The following is a 15,656-nucleotide window of genomic DNA, read 5'->3' on the forward strand; positions in this document are numbered from 1 at the left end:
TGATTTACAGTGTGTATAGAAAATGAAAGCATAGTAAAAAAAAAAAATCTAAGAATATAATAATTAAAAAAAAAAATTTAAAGTGAAATTTCCTCCCGTTCCTCGCGCCCCACCTGTCATGTCTCTATTCCCCACCAGTGGGGCGCGCCCCACACTTTGAGAAACGCTGACCTACAGAAACATTATTAAAACAATATATTTTCCCCCCATCTTTTTCCATTTTTGGAAAAGGTCCAGGGAGCCACTAGGGCGGCGCTGAGAGCCGTGGGTTGCTGACCCCCGTCTTAGGATCATGTCATATTTAATTTGAACTTTTTTTTTTTTTAAATGGTCCTCAGTACAAAGTTCTGTGAATGATGCAAAATGATTTAAATGTGGTCCCCATGAACCATATGAAGTCTTTTTTCCCCAGGGTCCCCAGTACGAATGATCAGCACTTTACTTCATCAATGCAGAGATTTAAAGACGTGTATGAGCTAACTGGCCAGTGGACATTTTACACCTTTTTTTGTATGCCTCCATAACCTGTAGAAAGGCTGGTCCCCACAAGTCATGATCAACAACTTGCTCCCCATTCCAAATGATAACTTGTGTGTGTGTGTGTGTGTGTGTGTGTGTGTGTGCAGGCTTCTACCTGGTTTCTCCTTCAGAGTACGAGAGGTTCTCTTTGTCGGCGAAGGTCCTCACTCAAGCTCTCTGCTGTGTTGGCGTGGACAGACTGATGGCGTGCAGGTGGTTCACACGTTGTCTAACTCTGATAATAAAGAGGTTGTCCATATTGGACTGTAATTGTCCTGGTAGATGCAAACATTGTGGTTGGTGAACACCACGTAGAAGTGTCTAGAACATCTTCATTTATCAAAGAAGTAAAGTGTGTGTGTGTGTGTCTCTTTAGCCACGGAATGACCCTTCTGCCACACGCCAACGGAACCCACAAGAACCAGATGGGACAAGCTGAGGGTCGGTACAACACACACACACACACACACACACAATTATTTTATGTGTTACCTTCTTGAGACCTGAGAAAAATGCCTACCTCTTTAGGACCACCCTTTCTAGATATATAAAGAAGTGTATTTACAACATTAATAATATATACATACTATGCAAATATAAACAAGCTTGTTGTGGAAAATGAGTTGGAATTTCACAAGAAAAAGGTCACAATTTCACAAGAAAAACTTTGAATTTTGGCAGTATTATAATAAAAGTCGTCATTTTACTCAACGCACGTCCAAATTTGACAAGAAAAACTGAACATTTGTGCAATATTATGATAAAAGTTGGAATTTCACTCAATAACAGTCGCAAGTTCACAAGAAAAGCTTAAAATGTTGACAATTTTATGACAAGAGGCGTCATTTTACTCGCCAAGTCACAATTTTATAGGAAAACTTTGAAATGTTGGCAATATTATAATAATAATTTGAATTTTACTTGGCAAAAAGTAATTTTACTCAAAAAATGTCACTATTTTACAAGAAGAACAAAAAATCGGCTATACTGTGATAAAAGTCAGAATTTTATTTGACAAATGTCACCCTTTTGCATTAAAAAGGAAGAATTTCACAAGAAAAAGGTCACAATTTCACAAGAAAAACTTAGAATTTTGGCAGTGTTATAATAAAAGTCGTCATTTTACTCAACGCAAGTCAAAACTTTACAAGAAAAACTGAACATTTGTGCAATATTATGATAAAAGGTTGAATTTCACTCAATAACAGTCGCAAGTTTACAAGAAAAGCTTGAAATGTTGCAATTTTATGACAAGAGTCGTCATTTTACTTGCCAAGTCACAATTTTGTAGGAAAACTTAAACATTTTGGCAATATTATAATAATAATTGGAATTTTACTCAAAAAATTTCACTATTTTACAAGAACAAAAAAATTGGCTATACTGTGATAAAAGTCAGAATTTTATTTGACAAATGTCACCCTTTTGCATTAAAAAGTAAGAATTTCACAAGAAAAAGGTCACAATTTCACAAGAAAAACTTAGAATTTTGGCAGTATTATAATAAAAGTTGTCATTTTACTCAACGCAAGTCAAAACTTTACATTTGTGCAATATTATGATAAAAGTTGGAATTTCACTCAATAACAGTCGCAAGTTTACAAGAAAAGCTTAAAATGTTGACAATTTTATGAAAAGAGTCGTCATTTTACTCGCCAAGTCACAATTTTATAGGAAAACTTTAACATTTTGGCAATATAATAATAATGACAAAAAGTCATTTTACAAGAACAACAGAAAAATTGTCAATACTGTGATAAAAGTCAGAATTTTATTTTACAAATGTCACCCTTTTGCATTAAAAAGTAAGAATTTCACAAGAAAAAGGTCACAATTTCACAAGAAAAACTTAGAATTTTGGCAGTATTATGATAAAAGTCGTCATTTTACTCAACGCAAGTCAAACCTTTACATTTGTGCAATATTATGATAAAAGTTGGAATTTCACTCAATAACAGTCGCAAGTTTACAAGAAAAGCTTAAAATGTTGACAATTTTATGAAAAGAGTCGTCATTTTACTCGCCAAGTCACAATTTTATAGGAAAACTTTAACATTTTGGCAATATAATAATAATAATGACAAAAAGTCATTTTACTCAAAAAAATTTCACTTTTTTACAAGAACAACAGAAAAATTGTCAATACTGTGATAAAAGTCAGAATTTTATTTGACAAATGTCACCCTTTTGCATTAAAAAGTAAGAATTTCACAAGAAAAAGGTCACAATTTCACAAGAAAAACATAGAATTTTGGCAGTATTATAATAAAAGTCATCATTTTACTCAACGCAAGTCAAACCTTTACAAGAAAAGCTGAACATTTGTGCAATATTATGATAAAAGTTGGAATTTCACTCAATAACAGTCACAGTTTTACAAGAAAAGCTTAAAATGTTGGCAATTTTATGACAAGAGTCGTCATTTTACTCGCCAAGTCACAATTTTATAGGAAAACTTAAACATTTTTGGCAATGTTATAATAATAATTTATAATAATAATTAGAATTTTACTTTGCAAAAAGTAATTTTACTCAAAAAATGTCACTATTTTACAAGAAGAACAAAAAATCGGCTATACTGTAATAAAAGTCAGAATTTTTTTTTACAAATGTCACCCTTTTGCATTAAAAAGTAAGAATTTCACAAGAACAACTTTGAATTTTGACAGTATTATAATAAAAGTCCTCATTTTACTCAACGCAAGTCAAAACTTTACAAGAAAAACTGAACATTTGTGCAATATTATGATAAAAGTTGGAATTTCACTCAATAACAGTCGCAGTTTTACAAGAAAAGCTTAAAATGTTGACAATGAAAAGAGTCGTCATTTTACTCGCCAAGTCACAATTTTATAGGAAAACTTTAACATTTTGGCAATATAATAATGATAATGACAAAAAGTCATTTTACTCAAAAAAAATTCACTATTTTACAAGAACAATAGAAAAATTGTCAATACTGTGATAAAAGTCAGAATTTTATTTGACAAGTCACCGTTTTGCATTAAAAAGTAAGAATTTCACAAGAAAAAGGTCATAATTTCACAAGAAAAACTTTGAATTTTGGCAGTATTATAATAAAAGTCGTCATTTTACTCAACGCATATCAAAACTTTACAAGAAAAACTGAACATTTGTGCAATATTATGATAAAAGTTGGAATTTCACTCAATAACAGTCGCAAGTTTTACAAGAAAAGCTTAAAATGTTGGCAATTTTATGACAAGAGTCGTCATTTTACTCGCCAAGTCACAATTTTATAGGAAAACTTTGAAATGTTGGTAATATTATAATAATAATTTGAATTTTACTTGGCAAAAAGTAATTTTACTCAAAAAATTTCACTATTTTACAAGAACAAAAAAATCGGCTATACTGTGATAAAAGTCAGAATTTTATTTTGCAAATGTCACCCTTTTGCATTAAAAAGTAAGAATTTCACAAGAAAAAGGTCATAATTTCACAAGAAAAACTTAGAATTTTGGCAGTATTATAATAAAAGTCGTCATTTTACTCAACGCAAGTCAAAACTTTACAAGAAAAACTGAACATTTGTGCAATATTAGGATAAAAGTTGGAATTTCACTCAATAACAGTCGCAGTTTTACAAGAAAAGCTTAAAATGTTGGCAATTTTATGACAAGAGTCGTCATTTTACCCGCCAAGTCACAATTTTATAGGAAAACTTAAAATTTTTGGCAATATTATAATAATAATTTGAATTTTATTTGGCAAAAAGTAATTTTATTTTAAAAAATGTCACTATTTTACAAGAACAAAAAAATCGGCTATACTGTGATAAAAGTCAGAATTTTATTTTACAAATGTCACCCTTTTGCATTAAAAAGTAAGAATTTCACAAGAAAAAGGTCACAATTTCACAAGAAAAACTTTGAATTTTGGCAGTATTATAATAAAAGTCGTCATTTTACTCAACGCAAGTCAAAACTTTACAAGAAAAACTGAACATTTGTGCAATATTATGATAAAAGTTGGAATTTCACTCAATAACAGTCGCAAGTTTACAAGAAAAGCTTAAAATGTTGACAATTTTATGACAAGAGTCGTCATTTTACTCGCCAAGTCACAATTTTATAGGAAAACTTTAAAATTTCGGCAATATTATAATAATAATTGAAATTTTACTTTGCAAAAAGTAATTTTACTCAAAAAATGTCACTATTTTACAAGAAGAACAAAAAATCGGCTATACTGTGATAAAAGTCAGAATTTTATTTGACAAATGTCACCCTTTTGCATTAAAAAGTAAGAATTTCACAAGAAAAAGGTCACAATTTCACAAGAAAAACTTAGAATTTTGGCAGTATTATAATAAAAGTCCTCATTTTACTCAACGCAAGTCAAAACTTTACAAGAAAAACTGAACATTTGTGCAATATTATGATAAAAGTTGGAATTTCACTCAATAACAGTCACAGTTTTACGAGAAAAGCTTAAAATGTTGGCAATTTTATGACAAGAGTCGTCATTTTACTCGCCAAGTCACAATTTTATAGGAAACCTTAAAATTTTTGGCAATATTATAATAATAATTTGAATTTTACTTGGCAAAAAGTAATTTTACTCAAGAAATGTCACTATTTTACAAGAACCAAAAAATCGGCTATACTGTGATAAAAGTCAGAATTTTATTTGACAAATGTCACCCTTTTGCATTAAAAAGTAAGAATTTCACAAGAAAAAGGTCACAATTTCACAAGAAAAACTTTTAATTATGGCAGTATTATAATAAAAGTTGTCATTTTACTCAACACAAGTCAAAACTTTACAAGAAAAACTGAACATTTGTGCAATATTATGATAAAAGTTGGAATTTCACTCAATAACAGTCGCAGTTTTACAAGAAAAGCTTAAAATGTTGGCAATTTTATGAAAAGAGTCGTCATTTTACTCGCCAAGTCACAATTTTATAGGAAAACTTTGAAATGTTGGCAATATTATAATAATAATTTGAATTTTACTTGGCAAAAAGTAATTTTACTCAACAAATTTCACTATTTTACAAGAAGAACAAAAAAATCGGCTATACTATGATAAAAGTCAGAATTTTATTTTACAAATGTCACCCTTTTGCATTAAAAAGTAAGAATTTCACAAGAAAAATGTCATAATTTCACAAGAAAAACTTAGAATTTTGGCAGTATTATAATAAAAGTCCTAATTTTACTCAACGCAAGTCAAAACTTTACAAGAAAAACTGAACATTTGTGCAATATTAGGATAAAAGTTGGAATTTCACTCAATAACAGTCGCAAGTTTACAAGAAAAGCTTAAAATGTTGGCAATTTTATGACAAGAGTCGTCATTTTACTCGCCAAGTCACAATTTTATAGGAAAACTTTGAAATGTTGGCAATATTATAAAAATAATTTGAATTTTACTTGGCAAAAAGTAATTTTACTCAAAAAATTTCACTATTTTACAAGAAGAACAAAAAAAATCGGCTATACTGTGATAAAAGTCAGAATTTTATTTGACAAATGTCACCCTTTTGCATTAAAAAGTAAGAATTTCACAAGAAAAAGGTCACAATTTCACAAGAAAAACTTAGAATTTTGGCAGTATTATGATAAAAGTCTTCATTTTACTCAACGCAAGTCAAAACTTTACAAGAAAAACTGAACATTTGTGCAATATTATGATAAAAGTTGGAATTTCACTCAATAACAGTCGCAGTTTTACAAGAAAAGCTTAAAATGTTGGCAATTTTATGACAAGAGGCGTCATTTTACTCGCCAAGTCACAATTTTATAGGAAAACTTTGAAATGTTGGCAATATTATAATAATAATTGGAATTTTACTTGGCAAAAAGTCATTTTACTCAAAAAATGTCACTATTTTACAAGAAGAATAAAAAATTGTCAATACTGTGATAAAAGTCAGAATTTTATTTGACAAGTCACCGTTTTGCATTAAAAAGTAAGAATTTCACAAGAAAAATGTCATAATTTCACAAGAAAAACTTTGAATTTTTGCAGTATTATAATAAAAGTCTTCATTTTACTCAACGCAAGTCAAAACTTTACAAGAAAAACTGAACATTTGTGCAATATTATGATAAAAGTTGGAATTTCATTCAATAACAGTCGCAGTTTTACAAGAAAAGCTTAAAATGTTGGCAATTTTATGACAAGAGTCGTCATTTTACTCGCCAAGTCACAATTTTATAGGAAAACTTAATTTTTTTTGGCAATATTATAATAATATCTGGAATTTTACTTTGCAAAAAGTAATTGTACTCAAAAAATGTCACTATTTTACAAGAACAAAAAAATCGGCTATACTGTGATAAAAGTCAGAATTTTATTTTACAAATGTCACCCTTTTGCATTAAAAAGTAAGAATTTCACAAGAAAAAGGTCATAATTTCACAAGAAAAACTTAGAATTTTGGCAGTATTATAATAAAAGTTGTCATTTTACTCAACGCAAGTCAAAACTTTACAAGAAAAACTGAACATTTGTGCAATATTATGATAAAAGTTGGAATTTCACTCAATAACAGTCGCAGTTTTACAAGAAAAGCTTAAAATGTTGGCAATTTTATGACAAGAGTCGTCATTTTACCCGCCAAGTCACAATTTTATAGGAAAACTTAAAATTTTTGGCAATATTATAATAATAATTTGAATTTTATTTGGCAAAAAGTAATTTTATTTTAAAAAATGTCACTATTTTACAAGAACAAAAAAATCGGCTATACTGTGATAAAAGTCAGAATTTTATTTTACAAATGTCACCCTTTTGCATTAAAAAGTAAGAATTTCACAAGAAAAAGGTCACAATTTCACAAGAAAAACTTTGAATTTTGGCAGTATTATAATAAAAGTCGTCATTTTACTCAACGCAAGTCAAAACTTTACAAGAAAAACTGAACATTTGTGCAATATTATGATAAAAGTTGGAATTTCACTCAATAACAGTCGCAAGTTTACAAGAAAAGCTTAAAATGTTGACAATTTTATGACAAGAGTCGTCATTTTACTCGCCAAGTCACAATTTTATAGGAAAACTTTAAAATTTCGGCAATATTATAATAATAATTGAAATTTTACTTTGCAAAAAGTAATTTTACTCAAAAAATGTCACTATTTTACAAGAAGAACAAAAAATCGGCTATACTGTGATAAAAGTCAGAATTTTATTTGACAAATGTCACCCTTTTGCATTAAAAAGTAAGAATTTCACAAGAAAAAGGTCACAATTTCACAAGAAAAACTTAGAATTTTGGCAGTATTATAATAAAAGTCCTCATTTTACTCAACGCAAGTCAAAACTTTACAAGAAAAACTGAACATTTGTGCAATATTATGATAAAAGTTGGAATTTCACTCAATAACAGTCACAGTTTTACGAGAAAAGCTTAAAATGTTGGCAATTTTATGACAAGAGTCGTCATTTTACTCGCCAAGTCACAATTTTATAGGAAACCTTAAAATTTTTGGCAATATTATAATAATAATTTGAATTTTACTTGGCAAAAAGTAATTTTACTCAAGAAATGTCACTATTTTACAAGAACCAAAAAATCGGCTATACTGTGATAAAAGTCAGAATTTTATTTGACAAATGTCACCCTTTTGCATTAAAAAGTAAGAATTTCACAAGAAAAAGGTCACAATTTCACAAGAAAAACTTTTAATTATGGCAGTATTATAATAAAAGTTGTCATTTTACTCAACACAAGTCAAAACTTTACAAGAAAAACTGAACATTTGTGCAATATTATGATAAAAGTTGGAATTTCACTCAATAACAGTCGCAGTTTTACAAGAAAAGCTTAAAATGTTGGCAATTTTATGAAAAGAGTCGTCATTTTACTCGCCAAGTCACAATTTTATAGGAAAACTTTGAAATGTTGGCAATATTATAATAATAATTTGAATTTTACTTGGCAAAAAGTAATTTTACTCAACAAATTTCACTATTTTACAAGAAGAACAAAAAAATCGGCTATACTATGATAAAAGTCAGAATTTTATTTTACAAATGTCACCCTTTTGCATTAAAAAGTAAGAATTTCACAAGAAAAATGTCATAATTTCACAAGAAAAACTTAGAATTTTGGCAGTATTATAATAAAAGTCCTAATTTTACTCAACGCAAGTCAAAACTTTACAAGAAAAACTGAACATTTGTGCAATATTAGGATAAAAGTTGGAATTTCACTCAATAACAGTCGCAAGTTTACAAGAAAAGCTTAAAATGTTGGCAATTTTATGACAAGAGTCGTCATTTTACTCGCCAAGTCACAATTTTATAGGAAAACTTTGAAATGTTGGCAATATTATAAAAATAATTTGAATTTTACTTGGCAAAAAGTAATTTTACTCAAAAAATTTCACTATTTTACAAGAAGAACAAAAAAAATCGGCTATACTGTGATAAAAGTCAGAATTTTATTTGACAAATGTCACCCTTTTGCATTAAAAAGTAAGAATTTCACAAGAAAAAGGTCACAATTTCACAAGAAAAACTTAGAATTTTGGCAGTATTATGATAAAAGTCTTCATTTTACTCAACGCAAGTCAAAACTTTACAAGAAAAACTGAACATTTGTGCAATATTATGATAAAAGTTGGAATTTCACTCAATAACAGTCGCAGTTTTACAAGAAAAGCTTAAAATGTTGGCAATTTTATGACAAGAGGCGTCATTTTACTCGCCAAGTCACAATTTTATAGGAAAACTTTGAAATGTTGGCAATATTATAATAATAATTGGAATTTTACTTGGCAAAAAGTCATTTTACTCAAAAAATGTCACTATTTTACAAGAAGAATAAAAAATTGTCAATACTGTGATAAAAGTCAGAATTTTATTTGACAAGTCACCGTTTTGCATTAAAAAGTAAGAATTTCACAAGAAAAATGTCATAATTTCACAAGAAAAACTTTGAATTTTTGCAGTATTATAATAAAAGTCTTCATTTTACTCAACGCAAGTCAAAACTTTACAAGAAAAACTGAACATTTGTGCAATATTATGATAAAAGTTGGAATTTCATTCAATAACAGTCGCAGTTTTACAAGAAAAGCTTAAAATGTTGGCAATTTTATGACAAGAGTCGTCATTTTACTCGCCAAGTCACAATTTTATAGGAAAACTTAATTTTTTTTGGCAATATTATAATAATATCTGGAATTTTACTTTGCAAAAAGTAATTGTACTCAAAAAATGTCACTATTTTACAAGAACAAAAAAATCGGCTATACTGTGATAAAAGTCAGAATTTTATTTTACAAATGTCACCCTTTTGCATTAAAAAGTAAGAATTTCACAAGAAAAAGGTCATAATTTCACAAGAAAAACTTAGAATTTTGGCAGTATTATAATAAAAGTTGTCATTTTACTCAACGCAAGTCAAAACTTTACAAGAAAAACTGAACATTTGTGCAATATTATGATAAAAGTTGGAATTTCACTCAATAACAGTCGCAAATTTACAAGAAAAACTTAAAATGTTGGCAATTTTATGACAAGAGTCGTCATTTTACTCGCCAAGTCACAATTTTATAGGAAAACTTAAACATTTTTGGCAATATTATAATAATAATTTATAATAATAATTAGAATTTTACTTTGCAAAAAGTAATTTTACTCAAAAAATTGAAAGAGTCATTTTACTCGCCAAGTCACAACTTTATAGAAAACTAACATTTTGGCAATATAATAATAATAACGACAAAAAGTCATTTTACTCAAAAAATTTCACTATTTTACAAGGACAACAAAAAATTTGGCAATACTGTGATAAAAGTCAGAATTTTATTTGACAAATGTCACCATTTTGCAATAAAAAGTAAGAATTTCACAAGAAAAATGTCACAATTTCACAAGAAAAACATAGAATTTTGGCAATGTTAGAATACAAGTTGTAATTTTACTCAACACAAGTCAAAACTTTACAAGAAAAACTGAACATTTGTGCAATATTATCAAATGGCACCGTTTTGCAATAAAAAGTAAGAATTTCACAAGAAAAAGGTCACAATTTCACAAGAAAAACTTAGAATTTTGGCAATGTTAGAATACAAGTTGTAATTTTACTCAACACAAGTCAAAACTTTACAAGAAAAACTGAACATTTGTGCAATATTATCAAATGGCACCGTTTTGCATTAAAAAGTAAGAATTTCACAAGCAAAAGGTCACAATTTCACAAGAAAAACTTAGAATTTTGGCAATGTTAGAATACAAGTTGTAATTTTACTCAACACAAGTCAAAACTTTACAAGAAAAACTGAACATTTGTGCAATATTATCAAATGGCACCGTTCTGCATTAAAAAGTAAGAATTTCACAAGAAAAAGGTCACAATTTCACAACTGTGGAGTGGAATGTTTCCAGTGGGTGTTGTTGTCGTCGCACACATTCATGTGGACTGTGGAGTGTAGTGTTTCCAGTGGGTGTTGTTGTCGTCGCACACATTTAGGTGGACTGTGGAGTGTAGTGTTTCCAGTGGGTGTTGTTGTCGTCGCACACATTCTGCAAACTGTCTTCTCAGTCTTGATGGTCTATTGTTGTTCCAAAGATTGAAACTGAAACTTTCCATCACTGGTGCGCTGGCATATGGTTTTGTGTCCATGTTAGCGGCTACATGCTAACTGTGTGATGCTAGCGTCGCTGCACAAAAGGACAAGAACTATGTTAATTGTGCTATGCTAGCAATGTGCTAGGCGCTAAAGTAGCATGCACATGGACATTTATCCTCACTTTAAAATGATTGATTTATGGTCTGTTAAATGACTTGTGGAGTATGGGCCCAGCCCTATGTTTAATATCATCAAGCTAAGCTAACACATGTTATTGGTGTGTCAGGACCGACAGAGACGTCCCCCAGCTCCTTGTCCTCCCCCATCCTAGACACGCCCCTGGACTCTCCCCTCAGCTGTGCTGATCTCACCCTGGACTCCACGGGCGAGCTCACTGTGGAAGATGTCAGAGACTTCCTCACGTAGGTCACCATGTCTTCTTCTACATTCATCTTCTTGTTGTACCTTCATCTTGTTGTTGTACCTTCATCTTCTTCTACCTTCATCTTCTTCTACCTTCATCTTGTTGTTGTACCTTCATCTTGTTGTTGTTGTTGTTGTTGTACCTTCATCTTCTTCTACCTTCTTGTTGTTGTTGTACCTTCATCTTGTTGTTGTTGTTGTTGTTGTACCTTCATCTTCTTCTACCTTCTTGTTGTTGTTGTACCTTCATCTTCTTCTACCTTCATCTTGTTGTTGTACCTTCATGTTGTTGTTGTTGTTGTTGTTGTACCTTCATCTTCTTCTACCTTCATGTTGTTGTTGTTGTTGTTGTACCTTCATCTTCTTCTACCTTCATGTTGTTGTTGTTGTACCTTCATCTTCTTCTACCTTTATGTTGTTGTTGTTGTACCTTCATGTTGTTGTTGTACCTTCATCTTGTTGTTGTTCTTGTACCTACATGTTGTTGTTGTTGTACCTTCATCTTCTTCTACCTTCATGTTGTTGTTGTTGTACCTTCATGTTGTTGTTGTTGTACCTTCATGTTGTTGTTGTTGTTGTTGTTGTACCTTCATGTTGTTGTTGTTCTTGTACCTACATGTTGTTGTTGTACCTTCATCTTCTTCTACCTTCATGTTGTTGTTGTTGTACCTTCATCTTCTTCTACCTTCATGTTGTTGTTGTTGTACCTTCATCTTGTTGTTGTTCTTGTACCTACATGTTGTTGTTGTTGTTGTTGTACCTTCATGTTGTTGTTGTTGTGCCTTCATGTTGTTGTTGTTGTACCTTCATCTTCTTCTACCTTCTTGTTGTTGTTGTACCTTCATCTTCTTCTACCTTCATCTTGTTGTTGTACCTTCATGTTGTTGTTGTTGTTGTTGTTGTACCTTCATCTTCTTCTACCTTCATGTTGTTGTTGTTGTTGTTGTACCTTCATCTTCTTCTACCTTCATGTTGTTGTTGTTGTACCTTCATCTTCTTCTACCTTTATGTTGTTGTTGTTGTACCTTCATGTTGTTGTTGTACCTTCATCTTGTTGTTGTTCTTGTACCTACATGTTGTTGTTGTTGTACCTTCATCTTCTTCTACCTTCATGTTGTTGTTGTTGTACCTTCATGTTGTTGTTGTTGTACCTTCATGTTGTTGTTGTTGTTGTTGTTGTACCTTCATGTTGTTGTTGTTCTTGTACCTACATGTTGTTGTTGTACCTTCATCTTCTTCTACCTTCATGTTGTTGTTGTTGTACCTTCATCTTCTTCTACCTTCATGTTGTTGTTGTTGTACCTTCATCTTGTTGTTGTTCTTGTACCTACATGTTGTTGTTGTTGTTGTTGTACCTTCATGTTGTTGTTGTTGTGCCTTCATGTTGTTGTTGTACCTTCGTGTTGTTGTTGTTGTACCTTCATCTTCTTCTACCTTCATGTTGTTGTTGTACCTTCATCTTGTTGTTCTTGTACCTACATGTTGTTGTTGTACCTTCATCTTCTTCTACCTTCATGTTGTTGTTGTTGTACCTTCATCTTCTTCTACCTTCATGTTGTTGTTGTTGTTGTACCTTCATGTTGTTGTTGTTGTTGTACCTTCATCTTGTTGTTGTTCTTGTACCTACATGTTGTTGTTGTACCTTCATGTTGTTGTTGTTGTACCTTCATGTTGTTGTTGTTGTACCTTTGTGTTGTTGTTGTACCTTCATGTTGTTGTTGTTGTTGTACCTTCATGTTGTTGTTGTACCTTCATGTTGTTGTACCTTCATGTTGTTGTTGTTGTACCTTCATGTTGTTGGGTGTTGTACCTTCATGTTGTTGGGTGTTGTACCTTCATGCTGTTGTTGCTGTACCTTCATGTTGTTGTTGTTGTTGTTGTACCTTCATGTTGTTGTTGTTGTTGTTGTACCTTCATGTTGTTGTACATCCATGTTGTTGTTGTACCTTCATGTTGTTGTACCTTCATGTTGTTGTTGTTGTACCTTCATGTAGTTGTTGTTGTACCTTCATGTTGTTGTTGTACCTTCATGTTGTTGTTGTTGTACCTTCATGTTGTTGGGTGTTGTACCTTCATGTTGTTGTTGTTGTTGTACCTTCATCTTGTTGTTGTTCTTGTACCTACATGTTGTTGTTGTACCTTCATGTTGTTGTTGTTGTGCCTTCATGTTGTTGTTGTACCTTCGTGTTGTTGTTGTTGTACCTTCATCTTCTTCTACCTTCATGTTGTTGTTGTACCTTCATCTTGTTGTTGTTCTTGTACCTACATGTTGTTGTTGTACCTTCATCTTCTTCTACCTTCATGTTGTTGTTGTTGTACCTTCATCTTCTTCTACCTTCATGTTGTTGTTGTTGTTGTTGTTGTTGTACCTTCATGTTGTTGTTGTTGTGCCTTCATGTTGTTGTTGTTGTTGTTGTACCTTCATCTTCTTCTACCTTCATGTTGTTGTTGTTGTTCTTGTACCTACATGTTGTTGTTGTACCTTCATGTTGTTGTTGTTGTACCTTCATGTTGTTGTTGTTGTACCTTTGTGTTGTTGTTGTACCTTCATGTTGTTGTTGTTGTTGTTGTACCTTCATGTTGTTGTTGTACCTTCATGTTGTTGTACCTTCATGTTGTTGTTGTTGTACCTTCATGTTGTTGGGTGTTGTACCTTCATGTTGTTGGGTGTTGTACCTTCATGCTGTTGTTGCTGTACCTTCATGTTGTTGTTGTTGTTGTACCTTCATGTTGTTGTACCTTCATGTTGTTGGGTGTTGTACCTTCATGTTGTTGTACATTCATGTTGTTGTTGTACCTCCATGTTGTTGTACCTTCATGTTGTTGTTGTTGTACCTTCATGTTGTTGTTGTTGTACCTTCATGTTGTTGTTGTACCTTCATGTTGTTGTTGTTGTACCTTCATGTTGTTGGGTGTTGTACCTTCTTGTTGTTGTTGTACCTTTATGTTGTTGTACATTCATGTTGTTGTTGTTGTACCTTCATGTTGTTGTACCTTCATGTTGTTGTTGTTGTACCGTCATGTTGTTGTTGTTGTACCTTCATGTTGTTGGGTGTTGTACCTTTATGTTGTTGTTGTTGTACCTTCATGTTGTTGTTGTTGTTGTACCTTCATGTTGTTGTTGTACCTTCATGTTGTTGTTATTGTACCTTCATGTTGTTGTACCTTCATGTTGTTGTTGTTGTGTGTGCAGCAGTGTGGACGAGGAGGAGAACAACCTGAAGAACATTCAAGAGGAAGACGAACACTCTGCTGGCATTCTCATCAACTAAACAAGTCAGTGATGTCACACTTTACATGTTTACAACTATAGTTTACAACTAAAAGAAGATATGTGAGTGCATCACAACAATAAAATACAACTAAAAGAAGATGTGTGAGTGCATCACAACAATAAAATACAACTAAAAGAAGATGTGTGAGTGCATTACAACAATAAAATACAACTAAAAGATGTGTGAGTGCATCACAACAATAAAATACAACTAAAAGAAGATATGTGAGTGCATCACAACAATAAAATACAACTAAAAGAAGATATGTGAGTGCATCACAACAATAAAATACAACTAAAAGATATGTGAGTGCATCACAACAACAAAATACAACTAAAAGAAGATGTGTGAGTGCATCACAACAATAAAATACAACTAAAAGAAGATATGTGAGTGCATCACAACAATAAAATACAACTAAAAGAAGATGTGTGAGTGCATCACAACAATAAAATACAACTAAAAGAAGATATGTGAGTGCATCACAACAATAAAATACAACTAAAAGCAGATATGTGAGTGCATCACAACAATAAAATACAACTAAAAGAAGATATGTGAGTGCATCACAACAATAAAATAAAACTAAAAGAAGATATGTGAGTGCATCACAACAATAAAATACAACTAAAAGAAGATATGAGTGCATCACAACAATAAAATACAACTAAAAGATGTGTGAGTGCATCACAACAATAAAATACAACTAAAAGATGTGTGAGTGCATCACAACAATAAAATACAACTAAAAGAAGATATGTGAGTGCATCACAACAATAAAATACAACTAAAAGATATGTGAGTGCATCACAACAATAAAATACAACTAAAAGAAGATATGTGAGTGCATCACAACAATAAAATACAACTAAAAGAAGATATG

At 31.2% G+C, this 15,656-nt stretch overlaps 1 protein-coding gene across 2 annotated transcripts in view; it reads left to right on the forward strand.

Moving 5' to 3' along the window:
- Nucleotides 1-15,656, forward strand: part of llgl1 (LLGL scribble cell polarity complex component 1) — a 180,894-nt gene that overhangs the window by 163,925 nt on the left and 1,313 nt on the right. Inside the window, exons 21-24 of one of the 2 annotated variants that reach the window (XM_061982062.1) lie at nt 627-732; nt 896-960; nt 11,362-11,497; nt 14,692-14,774. In XM_061982062.1, coding sequence (XP_061838046.1) covers nt 627-732; nt 896-960; nt 11,362-11,497; nt 14,692-14,770 — 386 coding nt within the window. In that variant the 3' untranslated portion in view covers nt 14,771-14,774. The remainder of the gene's footprint in view (nt 1-626; nt 733-895; nt 961-11,361; nt 11,498-14,691; nt 14,775-15,656) is intronic. The other variant, XM_061982064.1, reaches the window with a different exon arrangement.

The sequence above is a fragment of the Nerophis lumbriciformis genome, linkage group LG24 (assembly GCF_033978685.3).
Source record: "Nerophis lumbriciformis linkage group LG24, RoL_Nlum_v2.1, whole genome shotgun sequence".
Classification (NCBI taxonomy): Eukaryota; Metazoa; Chordata; class Actinopteri; order Syngnathiformes; family Syngnathidae; genus Nerophis; species Nerophis lumbriciformis.